Genomic DNA, 21,826 nt, shown 5'->3' with positions numbered 1-21,826 from the left:
TTCAGCCTGACTGTTCGGGACTGACCTCATGGAAAGACCTGAGGCCTGACTAAAGTGTTGATAAAGTGGAAATTCCAAACAGAAAAAAAATGAAATGTTTTCAGTTCATATAGAGAAACAATGACCTCTGGTGGCTTAGAGAGAAAACAGCATTTCCTTGATATTAGATTTGTTTTGTTTATTACCAGCTTATTACACAACATGCCCTCACAGCCCCTGACTTCTGTGTGTAGGTGTGTAGTTTAGTACTGTTAGTCCCACCCTCCTTCCTCCAACATCCCACCCATCCTTTTCCATACAAAACCCCATCTCCATCTCCCCTAAAATCTCAACCCCCCTTTTCTTAGACAATCAATATCCCACCTTTCAAAGCCACACCCCTTCCCCCTCCCATCTTTTAGTCCCACCCCTCACAGTACTGCCTTTATTTGGCAGCCACTCCCATCTACAGTATTCCGCCTACTCTCACCACACCACACCTCCCAAAGCACTGCCTCTTCTTCTCTTCATGAAGCCTTGCCTGCTCTCACAGTACATCTACTTATCAAAAGCCACTCCACCTGTTTTCAATGCTCCACCTCCTCTTACAGCACCAAACCCTCCCAAAGCTGGGCCCCTTCCAATACCTGTCTCTCCTATTCAAGCTCCTCCTTCTCTTCATGAAGCCCTGCCTCCTTTTAGAGAATGCCTCTTTTGCAAGCCCGTCCTCCTATTTTTTAAAGCACTGCCTCTTCTTTAGCAGAACTCCCACTTCTTTAAGTGTCTCCTCCTCCACTTAATAAAGCCCTGCCTGCTCGCACAGCATCCATCGTTTTCAAAGCCGCTCCTCCTCTTTCCCAAGCTTCTGCCTTCTCTTAAAGCAGCCCTCATTCTCGAGCTACGCCTACTTTCACAACACCGCACCTTCCGAAAGCTTTGCCTTTTCTAACATCTGTCTTCTCTGTCCTCTTCTTACAGCTTTTTCCTGAAGCCCCACCTCCACCTCTTCACAGCTCCTCCTTCTTAAAGACTCACCCACCACACCTGTTTACACACCACATGTTCTCTACTCTCAACTGCCCAACCAATCACTTTAAAGCAAGTTCCAACAAGTGCTCCAACATGTCCTCCAAAATGTGCCATGTTTATGTGTTACAGGTTTCAGCAGTGTGTTGTTTGTATTTCACCAATGTGGTTGCTGTGGTTGGGGTCACATGACCACTGTGTTGCTCTAGTTTCATCGTCCTGGTTGTCCTTGGGGTCAGAGGTCACATTGTGTGTGGTGTGGTTGAGCACAGTTTGCAGTGGCGCGTGTGTGAGCGTCCCATTGGTCGTTGCATTGTGCTGTAGGCGTGTGTTCCACTGGGGCACGGTGGCTCCGCCCCAAATGCGGCGACTCTCCAAAAAGTTCACACACACAACGCAACCCTGGCCTTTTTGGTCACAGCCCCGCCCCCTCTGTCTCTGACCTCGTTGACCTGTCACCTTTGGTGCTCCCCTGACTACGCCCCCCTGTCGCATGTGTGAGAGGGTGTGTGTGTGTCTGAGTGCGACCGCTGCGAGGTCGGAATGTGAGGACGTGCTGTCGATGAGGCGTCGGCCCAGCGCCAGCGGCCGGACGGGCAGGGCCAGCCGCAGGAGCTTCCAGAAGCGTGAGCCGGCCCTCTCCGAGCGTGCGCCGTGCCAGCGGATGCAGGTGGAGCTCCGTCGCAGTTCTGTCAGCTCTCCACAGGTGGCACCGAGGGTACACCTCCGTATCGTAATCAGTGGCGTGTGGAGTGTGTGGTGCAGGTACACACACAGGCGGCACTCCAGCAGGCTCACGCTCTTCTCGCACACACACTCGCTGCTCAGGACAACCAGCAGCCGGCGACTCGCCTGCATACACCTGAACACACACTCCAGCAGGTCTGACAGAGACAAACACAAACACATGACAAAGCAAATATATGCTGGATATAAACACACACTCATGACATCTAACAATAAAGATGATATCACAATTTATTGGTGTCAGTTTCAAAGAATTTGACAACCAATATTCTTCTAAATTTTAATTAGTCAAATTGGGGGCCGAGTCTTAGAGAGCTTAGAGAGTCTGTGTTCCAATAAAAATATACAGATATTTCACACCTCATATTAATAATGTATTGTGAAAAACCATACGATATATGGCAATATCAATATTTTGTCCAAAACAGGCCAATAAGGGACAACCTCCTGACCAGAGCCAGCCATCTGAAAAATTAAGGTCAACCTCCTGTCCAATCAGAGCTGATCTCTTGTCCAATCAACACCAACATTTGTCCAATCAGGACTGAGCATACCAAGCAATCAGGGTTGACCATCTGACCAATTAGAGTTTACCCTTTGAATAATTAAGGTCAACCTCCTTTTGACCAATCAAAGCCAGCTTAAAGGGGCGCATTTTGGTGCGTTTAGGTTTTTGCCTGTGTGAAAACAAACCAAACCAAACTGAGGGGGAAATGCTCCAAGTAAACTGAATGGACCAAAAAACTATAGGTGTGAAAACACCCTTAGAATTGTACAAATGTATTTGATTGGTCACTGTAATGTCAGTGTGATACTGTACTGTCTCTTTAGTTTCATTGAAGTCTACAAAAAAATAAGTGTAAGTATACTAACTCTACCTCTGCACAACACAACCGATGCCCTTAAACATATTAAGAGGCAAGAAATTCAAATAATTAACTCTTGACAGAGAGTCAGCACAGCTGTTAACTGAATGCTTTTTAGGTGACCTCAGAAAGCTGACTGAGAAAATGAATAAATGGGCAACTTCCAGCCTATTGTAGGGTGGATAGGATATTATATACAGTAGGTAATATTGCCAGCTTAATTTTTTTAGTTAACAACTGCTAGCTGGCTAGGATCAGAAAATGCAACACATTCTGTACTTGGATGCATTTCTGGGATTGAAGGGAATGTCTAAATTGGCTGTGCTTTTTTTAAACAATAGTTGAGAAGTGAAGCATGATAACAATAATAATTGAGGCAAACCAGCACAATTAAGGCTCATTTATGCTCAAAGTAAGATAAGGATATGCATATGTACTATGAAAGCTGTCATCTGAGCAAGAGGTGCCTAATTGGAAGAATCTAAAATGTAAAACATTTTCAAGGAGTTTTATATTCAAACTTTTGACTGGTGTTGTATATTATACTTGTATAACCAAGTGTATACCAATGTATAATTCTGGTGTGTGACCTCTGTCTGACCTTGCATTAATTATGCAGCTGTAATGGAAGCCCTGGGGCTGCTGTGGTCTGTATAAATCTATATTCTTTAGGTTGTAACCCACCTGATTCAACTCAACAGCTAATTACCATAGCATTCACCAGTTCAATCAGAGGTGTTGAGATAAAACACACACACATACACACACACACAGAGCAGGTGAGCTCAGCAGGACTGGGGTAATCATTCATTAGCATACCGATTAGAATACACCATCCACTTTGCAGAACTTAATAGAATTTATACTGAGATTAAAGGTTCCAATTATGTGAACAAGCCAGCTCAGCAGTACACACTTTATACTGACCTATACACACACACACACACACACACACACACACACACACACACACACACACACACACACACACAGTCTGAATGCAATATATGAATAAAAATATTTATTAACTTAAAAAAATAGTAACAAACAAGTGCAATAAAAATCATACATGTAACGGAATGTATATGAAGTGAATGAACATGAAACAGACATACATAATAAAATAAAATTAAATAATGAAAAGAAAACAAAATTCACTGAAATGTTGAACAATGAAATTAAATAAATTAGCATAAGGCAGTTTTAAGCTTTTTACTATGTTCTTTGTACATTCATACACAGTGTTGGGAAGTAACGGATTACATGTAACGGCGTTACGTAATCAGATTACAAATTATAGGTAACTGTAATCCGTTACAGTTACTGCTTCAGTAAGTGGTAATCAGATTACAGTTACTCTGCTAAAATAAAAGGGTTACATTGCGGTACTTTCCTATTTTTGCTCTTCCAATCCAACACTGACAAAACGCAAATAACATTTTGCGGTGAAATCGCTCTGATATGACAGGGAACTGTCTGCCCCTCCTCCCGTCTCGCTGCACACACACACACACACACACACACACACAGGGAGGAGGGGCAGCGGCTCACAGCGGCTCCACGCTCACACAACGAGACGAAATTAACTGACATTTTGGTCAACGAATAAAAACGAGACGAAAATGTTTGGCAGGGACGAAATCCAATCAGAACTGATTTAGGTCTGTGAAAGGTAGGGACCAGTTAGGAAGAGATCCAATCACTGCTACTTTAGCGAAGGTGGAGTACCCGCCTCTCCTGCAGCAGCGCCGCGCGGAATTAAACTGTCGAGACGGAGCTCGACTGGAAGTTAACTCGACAGAGTTCAGCAGGGAGAGAGGGAGAGAGAGAGAGGGGAGAGGCGATATATTTCTCTTTTGACGTCGCGAAAAACAAGATAACGTGTAAACCGCGTTGGAGCGACTCCATTACCGGTAAAAACACCACTAATCTTTCAGCTTCTGCAGACCAGAGTCACACAGATCTCCATGCAGAGATCAGCGTTTTAATACTGATGTTATTTCATGAGCTGATGTGTTTAACTCGGCAGTGCACTAAACACAGAACTGATACAGAACCCTAACTCATTAAGATCAGATCATCTGCTTAGTCTCACAGTGGGAAAGATATAGCTAGTGTTAAATCAGCAGCAGGTCAGAAAGGAACTCAATAATATATCCAAAATAAAACAATAAAATAAGTCAATCTATGAACCCAAAAGTCTGTGTAAAGTTCCTTACAGCACTTTCTCATAAGTTTCTCACTTTAACTCATGAAGTCTCTCAGTACATCCTGAGAGCATCTCTACAAGACAGTGTGTGAATGTGTGTTCATTTATAGACTGTAGCTCCAGTAGGTGTGCTGGGTGAGTGCTGGAGATAAAACTAGATCCTTTAAAAGTTTTTGCATCTACAGCTCTGTTCAAACTATAATTTAACTATTCAGATGTTTTATGACCTGATTTCTAGAGCAAAATTTTAAATGTAAAATATGTATAGTCACACACCTACAATAATAATAGTAATAATAATAATAATAATATACATTAAATCATATATAAATATATTTCACTTTCAAACATTAACAATATTACTCAAGTGGTTATTAAACGTTTCATTTCGTATACGTGTAGAGTTAATAATTCAAGGGAACTGATGAAAAAGCATTTACATTTACACCCTTTACATTTTAGTCCACTAAATTTACTGTAATTTTAGTCGACTATATTCTTATGACATTAAGTTGACTAAAACTAAAAACATTTCAGATGACTAAATTGTGACTAAAACCAAATACTATTTTCGTCACAAGACTATGACTAAGACTAAATCACAATTTGTTGTAAAAATTACACTGGAGGCAAACCTGCAAATAGATAGCTTACAGTTGTTGTTACATTGTTTGGTTTTAAATGGTTTTATCATCAATTTATAGAAGTGTTTTATAAAATTGTTTGATGAAATGGTTTCATAAGTATTTTTATAGAGTGATTGAAAAGGCTGTTTTATTTGTTTATCTATTTGTTACATTCATTCAGTCTTAAAAAAATGACAATATTTAAAGTAATCCAAAGTAATCAGATTACGTTACTCACTTGAAGTAATGTAACTGATTACGTTACAAATTACATTTTGAGTGATGTAATCAGTAATCTGTAAGGGATTACATTTTAAAAGTAACCTTCCCAACACTGTTCATACATCAGTACATGGCAGCCAATTAGAAACTAAATACACCCCTCTGCACTCCAATCACAGCATCAATTTACCCTTAAAGCCCCTCCACACCGCTTTTATAGTTCAAACACTGCAAAGATATTCAAGCATTTAAAAAAAAACATTAATTTATATAGTAATGTATTTTCAAAACATATACAAATTTAATCTCTATATGTGGGTCCCATCATTCTTTAAATAGTAACACTGCTTGTGAATATATGTACACTGATGGGTTTGGTGTTCTTAAAATGAGGTGTTCAGGTTAATTTCTGGCATATTTATATCTTGGCAACGGATAACACAGGTGCACCAGTGACTGAAGTCAGACATATTTATTGCTATCTTGGCAGTGAATTGTCAACACAAACCCATAGGATGTGAATGTTGGCAGCTATGCAACAATAAACCTTTACATCAACAATAAACATAATGAGTGAACTTTCCCCCTTGTTACGATAGCAAAAACACACAAACACCCTAAATCAAGCTGCATATTGCAGGGTTAATGGCTTGACTACAAATTGCCTATGACACTATTTGCACCACACCTAGAAGACTAGGACACGCCTCCTCCGATTCATGTTACTCCACCTTTTTCCAACTGCTGCTGATGCAGCATTACCGAGTAGCCTCAGAGCATGGTTCAGATACAGCAGCTCACAGACGCCTTGTGTTGATCAACATCACCTTAGGAGTGAACCTGCATCACCATCTACCCATCCAGAAAGAGCAAGGCCAATTGTGCTCTCTTAAGGCTCCGGCAGCTGATGGCAAGCTGCATGATCAGGATTTGAACCAGCGATCTCCCGATCACAGTGGCAGCGCTTTAGACCGCTGGACCTCTCCTCACCCTAGCTGTGTGTTTTATTTGTTACGGACGTTTGTGTGTGTGAGTCAGGTGTGTGTATAGTGTCCATAATCAGGGCAGTGGTCTCTTCTTTGTGTTTGTATTGTGTCTGGTTGGTGTTTGAGCGGATGGGCAGCTGCAGCTGCAGTTCCTTCCAGAAGCAGGACGAAAGCGGGACGGATTTCTCGCCCTTCCAGCGGATGAGTGCGAGTGCGATGCGAGCTCTGCGCAACTCCTTTACCCAGCACTCTTTCTGTACCGGTTTGTACTGGATCAGGACCACCCTCAGACGACCCCCCCGCAGCATTTCCAGCCCGGCCTTAAGCTCCAGCAGAGCCTGGGTACCCCGCACCGCACTGAGCGAGCTCACTACAACCACAAGCCGCCGGCTACGCCCCACGAACCGCAGGGTCTCATCTGTTATAGCTATACAAACACAAACACACACACATTAAATATGGAAAAATGTGTAAACACATATAAGGATTAAAAGGCTCACTGTAGAAGTAAAGCTGCAAAAAACATCACCAAAACATCCAGCATAATTAACCTATAGGAGTTTAGATCCACCCACTTAGCCTCCAGCAGTTTAGCCCCACCCATTCAGCCTACAGCAGTTTAGCTCCACCCATTCAGCCTACAGCAGTTTAGCTCCACTCATACAGTCTACAGCAGTTTAGCTCCACCCACTTAGCCTACAGCAGTTTAGCCCCACTCATACAGCCTACAGCAGTTTAGCCCCACTCATACAGCCTACAGCAGTTTAGCTCCACCCACTTAGCCTACAGCAGTTTAGCCCCGCCCATTCAGCCTACAGCAGTTTAGCTTCAACTATTCAGCCTACAGCAGTTTAGCCCCGCCCATTCAGCCTACAGCAGTTTAGCCCCACTCATACAGCCTATAGCAGTTTAGCTTCAACTATTCAGCCTACAGCAGTTTAGCCCCACTCATTCAGTCTACAGCAGTTTAGCCCCACTCATTTAGTCTGCAGCAGTTTAGCTCCACCCATTGATTCTACAGCATTTTGGCTCTACTCATTCAGTCTACAGCAGTTTAGCTCCACCTATTCAGTCAACAGCAGTTAGGCTCCACCCATTCAGCCTGTAGCAGTTTAGCTCCACACATTCAGTCTACAGCAGTTTAGCTACACTCATTCAGTCTACAGCAGTTTAGCTCCACCCATTCAGTCTACAGCAGTTTAGCTCCACCCATTCAGTCTACAGCAGTTTAGCTCTACTCATTCAGCCAACATTATAAAGAGTATTTTAGCACAGACTGCTTTTTGCAAAATAAATCAGCCAATCAGAACAAAGATGATTTACTTATAAATGGTAAAAATATAGTAATAGAGGATACAAATAAAAGGAACAGATAAGAGGTTAGTGCAGAAATGAACTACGACACAAATATGATGAAACAATATTTGAAAAGTTACAGCTGAACACACACACACACACACACACACACACACAGTATTAGGTGTGTACTCACTCCCTCCAGGCAGGCTGTCTCTGTCGAAGATGCAGACAGTGTATCCAAGATCCACCTCCAACACTCTTCTCAGCGTAGTCATGACAAACTCTTCTTCCTCACCATTACGTGCATAGGAGATGTACACATCATACTCCTTATCATCTACACACACACACAGCACACCAGGACAGCAAGAAATGTTTTAAAATAATATCATATAAATAATATTAAAATAATAAATTCCACAGTGTGGCCACTAGGAGGCTCCATATCCAATGTTTTTTTAGCATCCACTATGAATTCAATATCTATAAATGAATTGCTATCTACTCTTAATTGTTGAAATCCATGTAAACTATTTAGCTGTAAATTATTTAGTGTCCATTATTAAAGATTTAGAACTCACAATAAATTACTAAGAATGCGCTTAAAGTTTTGATGATCTATTATAAATTGTTAAATAACCACTATGAGAATCCGTCTGAAATTATACACTATAAAGTATTTGGTGTTGACTCTAAATTGTTCAGTATCTACCAAGAATTTAATAATCACTATGAATTATTGTGTACCTTTATGAATTATTCAGTATCCACTATGAATAATTAGTGTGCACTATGAGTTATTCGGTATCCAATATGAATTATTCAGTATCAACTCAAAATTATTCAGTATCTATGAGTCTTATAGAATTTGAGAGACCTTATGTATAAATCTAAATAGTTTAGCATCTACAATGAATTATTTAGTATTTTTTCAGTATTTACTATCAATTAAATAGTAACCACTATAATTTTTTAATCCATGCGAACCTGATATATAGATCTATTTATAGAGTTTAATAGTGTTTCTGATCCCCAAATCCCCAGATGCTGAACGTTGCCTAGTTATAAATGCTATGTTTATTAATTAAGAACAAAAAACATGTGTAACTAAATTTAATAAAATACAGTGTGTGCGTGTGTGTGTGTGTGTGTGTGTGTGTGTGGTGTTTTACCAATATTTCTCTCATCAGTCCCAAACCAGGTACGGTACAGCAAGTGAACTTCCAGTTTAAACACACGATACAGAACGATCAGCAGCACAGCTAAAGCCAGCGTTACACCCAGCCCACACGCCAGCTCCACTGTGGGAATATACACTACACCACCATACACACCCCATACACACACACACACACACACACACAGCACGCACATTTAGTATCTACTATGAAACTATTCAGTATTTACTAATAATTACTAAAAAATCCACAATTAATTATTCAATATTCACTAGAAATCACCCTCTTTCTCTAGTGTAGCAATGCTGAAATTAAGTCCTCTGCTGTTCTGGGCGGAGCAGCGAAATTCTCTTAGCAGATCTGCTGCTGAAAACTCCTTCACACGCAGCATTGTGAGCACAGTCTTATTATCATCATTGTCATCCTCCACCCTAAATACATGCACACAAACACAGAACATTTTCATTTAATAAAATATGTAAAAATACATCCTAGAATAGCAACATGGCATCAAATCAGACACACTGTTTACTAATAAGCTAAGTTATTATACACTTTAAACCCTAAGTTTCTCAGGGGGTCCTGGGGTAATTTTCTCTTTTATGGTAATTTTCTCTTTTCTGTGATTTTATTCCCGTCTAGACAACCATGTCTGTGTTTTTCTCAGACGACCTCTAAGAAAATTACAGGCTGAATTACCTTCTGTTTTTCGCTGAACTCCGTGGTCCTCTGGTAATTTTATTCCCGTCTGGAGTTTCGTCCCCTCGCGTTTAATAAAATAGCTATTTGTCTACTGCTACGCATCATAATTACACTTTGGGCACACGTTTCCAAGGAGATCCATGTAAACACAACAGCAAGTGGAAATAGAGGAGCTACTGAATGCAAGGTCATGTGACACAAAGCCAAAAAACTTACTGGTCCTCTTGTTTTTTCAATTGCAGAGCAGATGCAGGAGTTTTATCACTGAGTAGTGAAAGTGTGAAATATTTTTCACAGATGCCCCCTGAGAAACTAATGCCATCCGGATAGGGCTTTAGGGCAGGGCTTTCAGTGTACTTGTCTACAGGTAAAAGGTTGATGTATAAACTTCCATGTGGGCTTCAGTGTGTCTGGTTGCATGTGAGGGGAGTATAGGTATTGTGTAACTGAAGTATACCTGGTTTCAGGTGAGCTGTAGCGGGGATCTCCCAGCTCCTTTACTGTTTTGTTGTCGATGGTCCACCACACCAACCCCTCCTCATCGTCCAGGTAAGGCAGGAACACCCGACAAGTAAGCTCAGCATCTTCACCTGCAGAATCAGCAGGGAAATATGTATCCCTCAACATCTCCACAGCTCTTAAACTGAAAAAGTCTAAACTAAAACCCACCCAGAGTAACTTTGTAGATCTGACCAGATGCTGGATTTAAAATCCTTGGATGCTTAGTCCCTCTCCTGGGTGCTGAAACACATAAAAACACACACAAGCACACACAGGCATTATCAGAAAAATTTAGAGTAATATAGAGCAATATAGAATGGAGTAACATGGAATGAAGTAATGTGGACTTATATAATCATGAGTCATGATATGTAATGCAGGGAATGCAGGGTCTGTAGTAACAAAGTGTAAAAAAAAAGAAATATCATGCAGCTAGGATAAGAGGGTGGATGTACATTTTAAAGAAATTACCTAAATTAACACAAACCAAGAGAAGAAAACTGACTGGACTACAGCTAACTGACAACAGACAAGAAATAAACTAACAGAGAACAAACTAAGACAGACCTTTAACACGCACAAGATCAGATACAGGAAGATCTGAAAGAAATAGGGTATATATACACTGAGACAGACAAGGAACACCTGGGGAGGATAATGAGGGGGAGGAGAGGGCGGACACAAAACTAAACCAAAAGAGAACCATGTGCTTTTTAGGAGCAAAAGAAAAACAAGCAGAAAGGAAAAGTACAGACAGAACAGAGTTTTGTTAAATAATAATAATCTAAATAAATGCACAGGTATGTGGATTTGAGTAGAGTAATGTAGGGTAATGTAGTCATGTTTGATTAGAGTAATGTACAGTAATGCTGAGTACAGTAATGCAAAGTAATGTTTAAACAGAATAATCATCTTAGTCATCTTAGGTTTAGAAATACAAAGTAATACAGAGTCATGGTGAGTTTTTTCACATTTGAATAATGAATAATGTTGAGTCATGTTGTCAAGTCAAGTTTAGGAATGCAGAACAATGTAGATTCCTGTTGAGTAATGTAGTAAAGTAGAGTCATACTATACTAAGGAATGCAGAGTCAAGTTGAGTTATGTAGAGTACAGTTTAATTTGAGTCGTATTGAGTAATGTAGAGTACTTCTTGATCAGAGTAATGTAGAGTCCTGATGAACTGAAAAATGAAGAGTATTGTACAGTCATGTTGAGTAAAGTTCTGTTGAATTGAGGAATGTCGAGTAATGTACAGTCATGTTGAATAAATAAATGAAGAGAAAGGCAGAGTAATGTAGAGTCATGTTGAACAAAGAACTGCAAACTGTAACGTAATATGGAGCTATGTGAGTAGAGTTGAATAAGAGTATAGTGGAGTATAGTGGAGTATAGTAGAGTAAAGTGTGTCATACGGACGGCCCTGATGTTGATGGTGCGTGTGAACTGGAGCGTATGTCCGCCACTCTGGTAGGAGACGACGCAGGTGTAGGGCCCAGCATAATGATCATACATAATATAGATCACCAACTCATCACCCTTCACTTCCCTTGGGACAGTAAATTCCTTCATGCACTTCTGCAGAGAGAGAGAGAGAGAGAGAGAAAGAGAAAGAGAAAGAGAGAGAGAGAGAGAGAGAGAGAGAGATGTGTATATCTTATATATGTTAGAGACCTTGTCCTCTTCCACATTCTACTTATGGATGCCCCACATGTGCTCAATTGGGTTAAGTTCTAGAGAGATACTTGTCCTGTCCACCGTCTTTACTTTTAGCTTCCTTTATAAGGCAGTTGTCATCTTGGAAGTGTGTTTGGGGTCGTTACTATGTTGGAAAACTGCTGCCCAATTACAGAAGCACTCATGCAGCCCCAGACCTTGATGCTAACATCACCATGTTTGACTGTAAGCAAGGGACTCATGCCTGATACCATCTGAGCCAAATAGCTTTAACTTAATCTTGTCAGACCACAAGACACAGTTATTCATGCTTCTGGACTGCATGTCTTCAGCAAATTGTTTGCAGGCTTTCTTGTTTATCATCTTCAGGAGAAGCTGCCTTCTAAGACATTGCTATGCAGACAGAGTTGATGCAGTGAGTGGTGTATGGTCTGAGCACTGCAGGCTGACCTCCCTCTCCTTCAAGCTCTCCAACAATGCTGGAAGCACTCATGTATCTATTTCTTTAAGCCAACCTTTGGATATTGGCTTATATATGTGGACTTAATTTCTCACATCCTCAGAAAGTTCTTTGCCATGACGTGCCATGTTGAAAATTAAGTGGCCAGTATGAGAGAATTGAACCCAAAACATAAAATTTAATACAGTCCTGCTCCCCATTTACACCTGAGACCTTGTAACACTAACGGGTCACATGACATTGGGGAGGGAAATGGCTAATTGGGCACAATTTGGTCCTTTTTACTTAGGTGTTACTCATTTTTGTTGCCAGCGATGTAGAAATTTATCATGAAGCCCAAAATGACAGATTAGCATATGTGTAGCTGGCTAAAACCAAACTTGCGATGCTAACTGATAATTAATCAAATTGAGCATGTAGTTAAGAGCTTAATGCAACCCTCGGGAGGGTTTTAAACTATGCTGACATATCAAACAAATTTCTAGACCAATAAACATCCATATCAGTTATTGCCCAGATCAAGTTTTGCTGGTTAATCTGTAATGACTGAGACTCACATGGTACCAGGTGACGTTGTGTGTGCTGTTGGTGGGGAGATGCTGCTGGTCAGGGCAGCGGAGTGTGTACTGACTGTCCAATGGAACAGTGATGTTCTGGTGGACCGCACTATCACACATTCCAACACGTGCAAACACCTGCAACTGAACCCCCATCTTCACACACGAGGAGTTGTTTCTGCAGGATATGGGACATAAGGGAACATTATTATTACATTTAGATATACATTACACATATTTCAGATTATCTAACACATATATATATATTATAACATCAGACAAAGATAACCATAAATATATATATTATATATATATATATATATATATATATATATATATATATATATATATATATATATATATATATATAAATCAGTGGCGATTGCTCTAAGACTGCAAGGGAAGCTCAGCTTCCCCTAAAATGTAAAAAAAATAGGTGATTAAATATATACTGTTGTGTGTACATGTCACTGATTAAATAAGCGCTACACCGCGCTGAACTTAGTTCAGAATCAGCTTCTTATCACTGGTAACGCCGCGGCTTTCGTCCCGCAGCTTCACAGCGCTGCTTTAAACAGTGCGGACGCTGAGCGTCCACAGACTTCAATAGTGGAGCAAAGCCCGCGGCGAAACAAGACGAGTCATTGGATAAATGCTGGGCTTTGTCCCGCCCATCGGACGCTCAGCGTCTCTGGGGGTCTATGGAGCAGTGGGCTGGCCTCGGCCGGCCCGGACGCTCAGCTTCTGCGTGATGATTGGATGATCTGTCTGAGGCGGAGTCCCTTTCTGATTGACAGCGAAATGAGCGAATCAGCGATCTTTTAGTGTAAAATCCATTTGATAGTCTTCCTTACGAAAAAAAACTTTAGAGTTAAACAGCAGGGCAGATCAACTGCTCAGATTAATTTGGTGTAAAAGGTGGGGAAAAGTAACAGGTATTTTCAGCTGTTCTGGTATGATAAAGTGAGCTGGCTGACTGGAAGTGCTGTAACAAATAAAATGTACTGATGGCCATTCTTCTTGATGAAACTATCTCAGGACAAAAATGAACAGGGGCCAGTAGTAAGTATTGTGTTATTATTAAAAATAATTTAAATAATTTAAATTAATAAAGGGATTATTTAAGGAAATTAAAAAGGAAATAAATTTACCTGCATTTTTTTCCTTTACCAACTTTTTTGCGTAATGTTTTTTTTAGTGATCATTTTATGTTTATTAATGTCATAGCGTCGTTTTTTATGTAATTGTTCAATGTAAAGAATGGGTACCTTTTTGTTGTGTAGTGAAAACTTGAAAATGCCTTTTGTTTACAAAAAAAAATCTCAGGGAGAGTAGAATTTACGTATAAATAAAACTACATATGTTAAGATGTAGGCCGAAGTTGAGCTTCCCCTCCTTGAAAGACCATCATCCGCCACTGATATATATATATATATATATATATATATATATATATATATATATATATATATATATATATATATAAATATATATATATAAATATATATATATATAAAAATATATATATATATATATATATATATATATATATATATATATATATATATATATATATATATATATAAATATATATATATATATATATATATATATATAAAAATATATATATATATATATATATATATATATATATATATATATATATATATATATATATATATATATATATATATGAAAAACACTTTTAAATGATAAGAAGAAAATCTATGAAAGCCAATCTGGCCCTTTCTGAAAAAGTGTTGCCCTAAGCCTAATAACGTGGTTGTGTCACCCTTGGCCTACTCATCTTCACAGAATTGTTTCATTTCTGTAACTATGTAACTATGGAGGGTTATTGAGCATGATTTGCCTGTTTAAGATCATGCAACAGCATCTCAGGTGGACCTGCTGGTGTCCGCTGGTGTCCTGCTGCAGAACACAAGTATGCCTCAGCCTTACTGATGGATTACAACCTGATGGACGTCCTCCTTCAGGATTTACTGGTTTCCTAGATCCATTAATTACAGCAAGTTGTCCGGATTTGTTGTTGGTAATTTGTCTAATCACAATTCACTTTCTACTTTGCAATGATTATTTATTCCAGTACAGTCCAGTATAGAAGTGGGCAAAGCTTCAGGAAATAGTAAACATAGGATTTGTGTTGTGTACAGTAAGTTGTAAGTGGTCTTAGTGAATAGAGTAACTCTGTATTGTAGAGCTTGTATTTGTTAGGAATCGGAGATACTAAACTGCCCTGTCTCAAGTTTCTTTTGAATAATTTGCAGGCCTGAAGAGCAGGAATGGACGAAAATAAACATATTAAGTAAATGTAAGAAACCCTGCATTTTTTTTACTGTTCCAACTATACCTAATTTTGGGTTGTACATATATTATACATATAAAGATGGATGTGTGTGGTTGTACCTGAGCATACAGATGTACAGTCCACTGTCCTGCAGTGTGGTGGGCTGTATCCAGAGTGAATCTCGGTATTTGAGGAATCGGTGTGTGCGCAGGTGTATGGGCTCCTCCAGCTCGTGTGTGTCTGTGTGTCTGTACCACAGCAGTGTCTGACCCGAGCTTTGGTTGTAGCTGTAGAGGGTGGGGAATGAGAAGGGAGGGCAGGGAATCCTCCCTGATTCACCCGCAATTACTCGCATAGAACGCGACAGACCAATGTCAAGACACTGTGAACCTAAAACACACATATAAAAGTTCATAAATTTCAGAGTAAGGCATGAATATACAAATGGAGCATAACAGCTAGTTCAATAATATTCCTACTAGTCTACCAACCAATCTACTAATTAGCTAATATACCTGCTGTCTGATTAACCGTCAACCGCACAGTTTGATTTAGGGCGTGTCAGTGTGTCTTTGCTATCATAACTGGAAAAAAGTACACTATGCACGGCTCGAAACACACAAAAGGTATGTACTAATTCAATTAATTAACCCTAGAACACTAACGTTAAAATGAATAACATCATCACTAACGTTGGGTATACACTGTATGACAAGTTTTGGAACCCTTATTTAATTTTACACTTTAAAAAACTTAAAAAAAAAAGGTACCATGGATAACATTATAAAAAAGCAGAAAAAATATTGGAAAATCAGGTAATCCTTAACAGGTAATGTCCTAACAAAAAAAATAATGCTGTTAATCCTGTGGTCCCTATAGAAAACCACTTTCAATAGAATAAAACTCTTTAGAAAACTCTTTGGAGCAGATAATCCTAAACCTACTGGCACATTGTCTAAAACCAGGCATGGGCTAAATCAGTGCTTTTCAACCACTGTGCCACAGCACACTAGTGTAAGGTGTTTCTTAATTGGTCATTACTTGGCACATTGTCAAGTGACAGTGACAGTGTTTTAAAAGTAATGTATTTTCTGCCGTGTCAGTAGGGGCAGCAGATAGCTAGGTTACAGTGCCACGTGCCTAGTTTAAATGCAATCTCCAAAACAAGCAAACTGGCTATTTTGTTCGGCTGTTGAAAACATGAAGAAGCAGCATTATTATAACCCATAAAATATTTTACTTTCTATCACTAACGTCTGATGAAAATCACCTGAACGCATGCCTCTTGAAAAATCTATAGATGGGAGGAGAGAATCACCCATAACATTATTAACATCAATGATCATTGCCCTGAAACTCCCCAAAGTCCCATGCAACTTGGACAGCATGAAAATATTATGTGGGTGAAAATCACCCGGCGTTAGCATTCTAGGGTTAATCATGGGTGTGTTTTGGGTGTAATGTGAAATAAAACATTCAGTGTGTCACGTGCCATTCTCTTTAAGAGACAGGTGTGTTCTGACTTTGGTGGATAATTATTTTAACGGCGCAGCTACCTGGACATGTTCAGCGTTTCTCAGCAGAGGACACTAACCTGCTTATTTATGCTGTAAAGGGAACAGCAATGTTATTTAAATTAAGAGTGAACATGCATTGAGCGTTGCATGGCACCTCTGTGTTGCCAAGATAGCAATAAACATCTGTCCACAGGTCTCTGTCTAGGTTGTTTTATTTAGTCACTGGCGCACCTGTGTTTTCTGTTGCCGAGATAGCAATACTGCAGTAGAGAGTAACAACATCTGTTCCAGCACTGCTTTACTACAGACAGAGGTTTTGAAATCCATTTCCAAAGCTCAGTTTATTTCCATTGCTACTTACCAGCTGTAAGCTGTTAACCAGTTTACTGTTTGCTAAAATTACCCCCTCTTTTTTTAAACAATACATGATTTCTTTAAGGTTTTTTACAATATACATTTTTTTCTTACATTTTTACACTGGTTTGTGTTCCATTTTTGATTACTAACTAGACCTGAAGAGCTTAAATGGCGAAAAAATGGGGGGTTCTATAAAAGACCAGCACCGTCTCCTCACTCTATTTGCTTCCTGTTTTTCCCAAAAGTGTCACCCAATTGGCTAATATGGTTCTCATATCACACACTGCGCTTGGGTAATAAACATAAATACATAAAGCAGTATAATAAATATACATAAAGTAATCTCTAAATCTGCTTGTTTGAAAAAAATAAATAAAAGAATGTTTATACAATGTGACTTACAAAGTGACAACAAAACTCAAAATTAACCAATTAACTGTTGCACTGCACTACTACTAATACTACTAATAACCACACTACTACATTAAATTCCTGATTGCTTTATTCTATGCTGGTGTCTGTATTGGTATCAGCAAATACAAAAAAATCATGTACTTGTACTAATCATACTCATTTGGAAAGAAATAATACACTCCCTAATACACTCAAAATTTAATACGCTTACCAGTCAGCTAATATACCCACAAATCAGCTAAACTAGGCAGCTAATATAGCATGAGTATGTAGTATCCAATCAGGAGCCAGCACATTACTTTATCAGCACTGTATCCTGAATTCAGCCATACACACACACGCATACACACACATCCACACACGCACACACGCGCACACACGCGCACACACATCCACAAACACACACACACACACACGCACAGGCATACACGCACATGCACAGATAGCACGCACGCACACACACAGACAGTACATAACGAGGTTGAGTGTAATGACCACTGTAAGTAGACAGGACAGAGCTATAACTAATGAAAAATCAATAACACACCTGTCTGTCACATGACCTTGGATGTCTTAACAGTCACACACACATGCACTCAGATACAGACAGACAGACAGACAGACAGACAGACAGACAGACATCCCCGAATCAATATTCTGTAATTGCATCATTAAATGTACGATATAAATGTGTTGTAAATGTTAAAATATTATGAAGTCAAAATCAATTACAGCTTAAAACTACCACATCAGCATTAACCCATCAATTACATCAATTACAATTTATAGCTTAACCACAGACTCCCCCCTCTCTCTCTGTCTCCCTCTCTTTCTCTCTCTCACACACAAATTAAAGATAAGGGTTTTCCTCCAAATGAGCAGTGGAGTGACACTAATGCTAATGCTGCCTACACGCTAACCAACGTCCTGCATCAAAACTGCCACGTTATACACAGTCAGCACTAAACCCACTTTGGTTGCCAACCGTCCTGTGAAATACGGAAAAACCTAAAGATGTGTTGAACTGACACTTCAAACACTGTGTTGTGCATTTTTGAGTTTAGACTATTCAGATGAGAGACAGAACCCTGCTGCTCTCAGTTAAAATACTACCCTTATATAGAACTTAAAGCAACACTATATAGATGTTTACACTAAATTATTAGCTTTAGATACAGGCTGAGAGGCTGCTATCTGCACAAAGAAACTTTGCTGAAACAGGCAGGATAAGGTTTGAGTGATACGGTCTAAAAATATCACAATATTTCAGGGTATTTTTACGATAACGATGTTCCTGACGATATGACAACACATTGAATTAAAAAAATAATTTTAAGGATACACTATCGCAACAAAATGAATTTTACATATTATTTGGTGATATTGGCCACTGACTAAACACAACCAAGACAGATGTCAACAGTCCAGCGCTCATTGCTATCTTGGCAATGCAGAACCACTGCGCACACACCCCTGCTTGTCTTACACACAACTCAACTTTTACATCAACAATCAACTGAATATTAAATAAAATAATACTGCTCTTCCCGTTACTGACAGTGTAAATTACAATAATCACAGTTTGAATGAGCAGGTCAGTTTCCACTGCTGAGAAGAAGCAGAAGCTATGCACTGTTTAAATAGCAATCCGTCAAAGTCAAAGGGAATGGAAAGTGACACGCTGATTGGTTTAATTTGACCATGATTAAGAGAATTACAACATGCCTTCTGCGCATTTTTAAGCCACACAAGTTGTACTTTTCCCGTTGTTACAATAGCAAAGACACACTGACATCAAGTTGTGTTTTTGAAACCTTTGTTCAACCAACTAACATTGCCTTGCCCTGTAATTGGTTTTATGAAAAAAAGTTAAGATAACTCAAAATTAAACTTTATATTTTGAGATGGACAGATATTTGACCCTAAAAGTTCTCCAAAAATTAGCAACACACTGACATGGGAATATTGAGAGACTAGACACTCTGGTTATTTCTTTAGCTTTAAAACTATCAAAATAACTGACAAAATTGTTTTAATCAGTGGATTTTAAAAAAGCATCACTTTTCAAGCTTACAATCCAGCATACACTGCTGACAGCGATGTTTAAAAAAAATATAATAAAATAATAATAATTGTCGGCCAATACTGATATAATTTCGACATCATTGTCCATCCCTAAAAATCATTTGTAATAAGTTGATCTTTTTTAAGTTGGCTGCTCTTTGTCACAGTGTAGCTATAAATACTGTCATAGTGCACACACAACCCTACCCCCAATGCACCGGAAGCTGAGTGTTTACCTGGAACTGTGGTTTCTGTGTGTGTGTGTGTGTGTGTGTGTGTGTGTGTGTATGTGTGTGTAATTGCTCTGTCAAAGTCTTACTGGATGATTATCAGTCTTCCTATTAGAAGTGACAGAAACACATCCACACTGATACAGATGGTTGGACTTCACTGAACATTACAAATCACCTGCATGTACAACAATCCATCCTGAGAGCTGCAGAGGAACCGTGGTTAATTAGCCTTCCCTCTGCTAGACAAACTGCTCTACACTGCACACACACACACACACACACACACACAGCTATATGCTATATATTAGATGAGGTTCAGATATATCATCTGACTAGGTGTGATTAAATCACTAGCAGACAGAAGACTGTGTTTGTAAAACTATCTATGCTGATGGGTGTGTTGGTTTAAAAGTGAGGTGGTTTAAGGTACATTTCTGTCGTAATTCTTGGCGTATCTTGGCAGCGGAAAACACAGGTGAACTCTCACTATAGTCACCTGTAAGATGTTCATTGCTATCTTGGCAATGCAGGTTTACACACACACACACACACACACACACACACACACACACACACGGACATGAAACAGTGCACAGCCCCAAGTTACACCTCAACAATAAACAGAATCCAAAATAAAATAACATTGCTGTTTCGATAAACAAGCAGGTAAATTTCCTCTGCTGAGAAGCATTGTACACATCCAGGTAGCTGCAATGTTAAAATAGCAATCCGCCATGAGTCAGAGCACACCTGACTCATTAAGCGAATGACAAGTGACACACAGACGAATTAGTACAAGCCTTTCACACGTTTCAAGCCACGCAAGGTGTAGTTTTCCAGTTGTTACGATACTGACACACTCTAAATCAAGCTGCATGGTTGATGGCTCACATATAGATGACTAAACAAGGTAAAATTATTTCTTTGTTCATCTATTTCAGTGTATGGTTTTAACTTTTTTACTTATTTTGGTCTCATATATGGGTCTTATGTTTGTTTTTTACCTTAGCTTGTACTCTGACTCCAGTTCTGGTTCAGAACTGCCGTCAAACCAAGCTGAACTGCTTACATTTTAGCACAAGTAGTGGCATTACCTTTTTAAAAGCAGTGTCTAAGACTGGTGGAGGAGAACATGCCAAGATACATGAAAACTATGATTAAACACCAGGGTTATTTGATTTCTGAACTATTACATCTTTATGAATACGAACTTGTTTTCTTTGCATTATTTGAGGTCTAAAAGCTCTGCATCGTTTTTGTTATTTCATTTCTCATTTTGTGCAAATAAATGCTCTAAATAACAATATTTTTATTTGGAATTTGAGAGAAATGTTGTCCGTAGTTTATAGTATAAAACAACAATGTTCATTTAATAGCAAACTCAGAGAAACTGATTTAGAAACTGAAGTAGTCTCTTAATTTTTTTCCAGAGCTGTATATTGGTTAACATATTATTATTCTTAGTTTAGTGTAACTGTTATTAATATCTGAATTACACCGTCATGGACATACAGTACTTTCTCCAGGTCTGAACCATTTCACGGTTGTGTGGTCAGACATTTACACCCCTAATCCACACATATTTATTCCTATCCTCTTCCTCTTGGGGAACGTGTGTGTGTGTGTGTGTGCATTTGACAGTTTGACTGCAGGTGGATGAGATTTCAGAGAGATTTATAGTTACACCTCTACTACTGCCCTACCAGTTATTGCTACCCACAATCCTCTAGCTCTGCACTGACCATAATAATAAAGCTCTCTAATGCAGAGAGCATTTCTGAGAATGAGCATGAGATTCAGTATCCACACTCATTAGATCACCACCTCCTTCATTCTAAGACTCCTCCCACTTGCTGTGATTGGTCCTTATCACAAACTCATTTGTACAGAGACTCCTCCTT

General features: G+C 39.2%; 1 protein-coding gene across 3 annotated transcripts in view; it reads right to left on the bottom strand.

The window, feature by feature from the left end:
- Positions 1-407: 407 nt before the first annotated feature.
- LOC103022553 (interleukin-1 receptor accessory protein) overlaps positions 408-21,826 on the bottom strand; it is a 35,051-nt gene continuing 13,632 nt past the window's right edge. For 2 of the 3 annotated variants that reach the window (XM_049466954.1, XM_049466956.1), the window contains exons 3-11: positions 15,460-15,730; positions 13,036-13,213; positions 11,757-11,919; positions 10,510-10,581; positions 10,298-10,430; positions 9,421-9,569; positions 9,133-9,276; positions 8,154-8,297; positions 408-1,889 (exon numbers count right to left, since the gene is read on the bottom strand). In XM_049466954.1, coding sequence (XP_049322911.1) covers positions 1,141-1,889; positions 8,154-8,297; positions 9,133-9,276; positions 9,421-9,569; positions 10,298-10,430; positions 10,510-10,581; positions 11,757-11,919; positions 13,036-13,213; positions 15,460-15,730 — 2,003 coding nt within the window. In that variant the 3' untranslated portion in view covers positions 408-1,140. Of the gene's footprint in view, positions 1,890-6,132; positions 7,089-8,153; positions 8,298-9,132; positions 9,277-9,420; positions 9,570-10,297; positions 10,431-10,509; positions 10,582-11,756; positions 11,920-13,035; positions 13,214-15,459; positions 15,731-21,826 lie in introns of those variants that run through there. The other variant, XM_049466955.1, reaches the window with a different exon arrangement.

The sequence above is a fragment of the Astyanax mexicanus genome, chromosome 18 (assembly GCF_023375975.1).
Source record: "Astyanax mexicanus isolate ESR-SI-001 chromosome 18, AstMex3_surface, whole genome shotgun sequence".
NCBI lineage: Eukaryota > Metazoa > Chordata > Actinopteri > Characiformes > Acestrorhamphidae > Astyanax > Astyanax mexicanus.
Note: the sequence above shows the minus strand (reverse complement) of the source record. Positions and strands in the feature narration are given on the sequence as shown.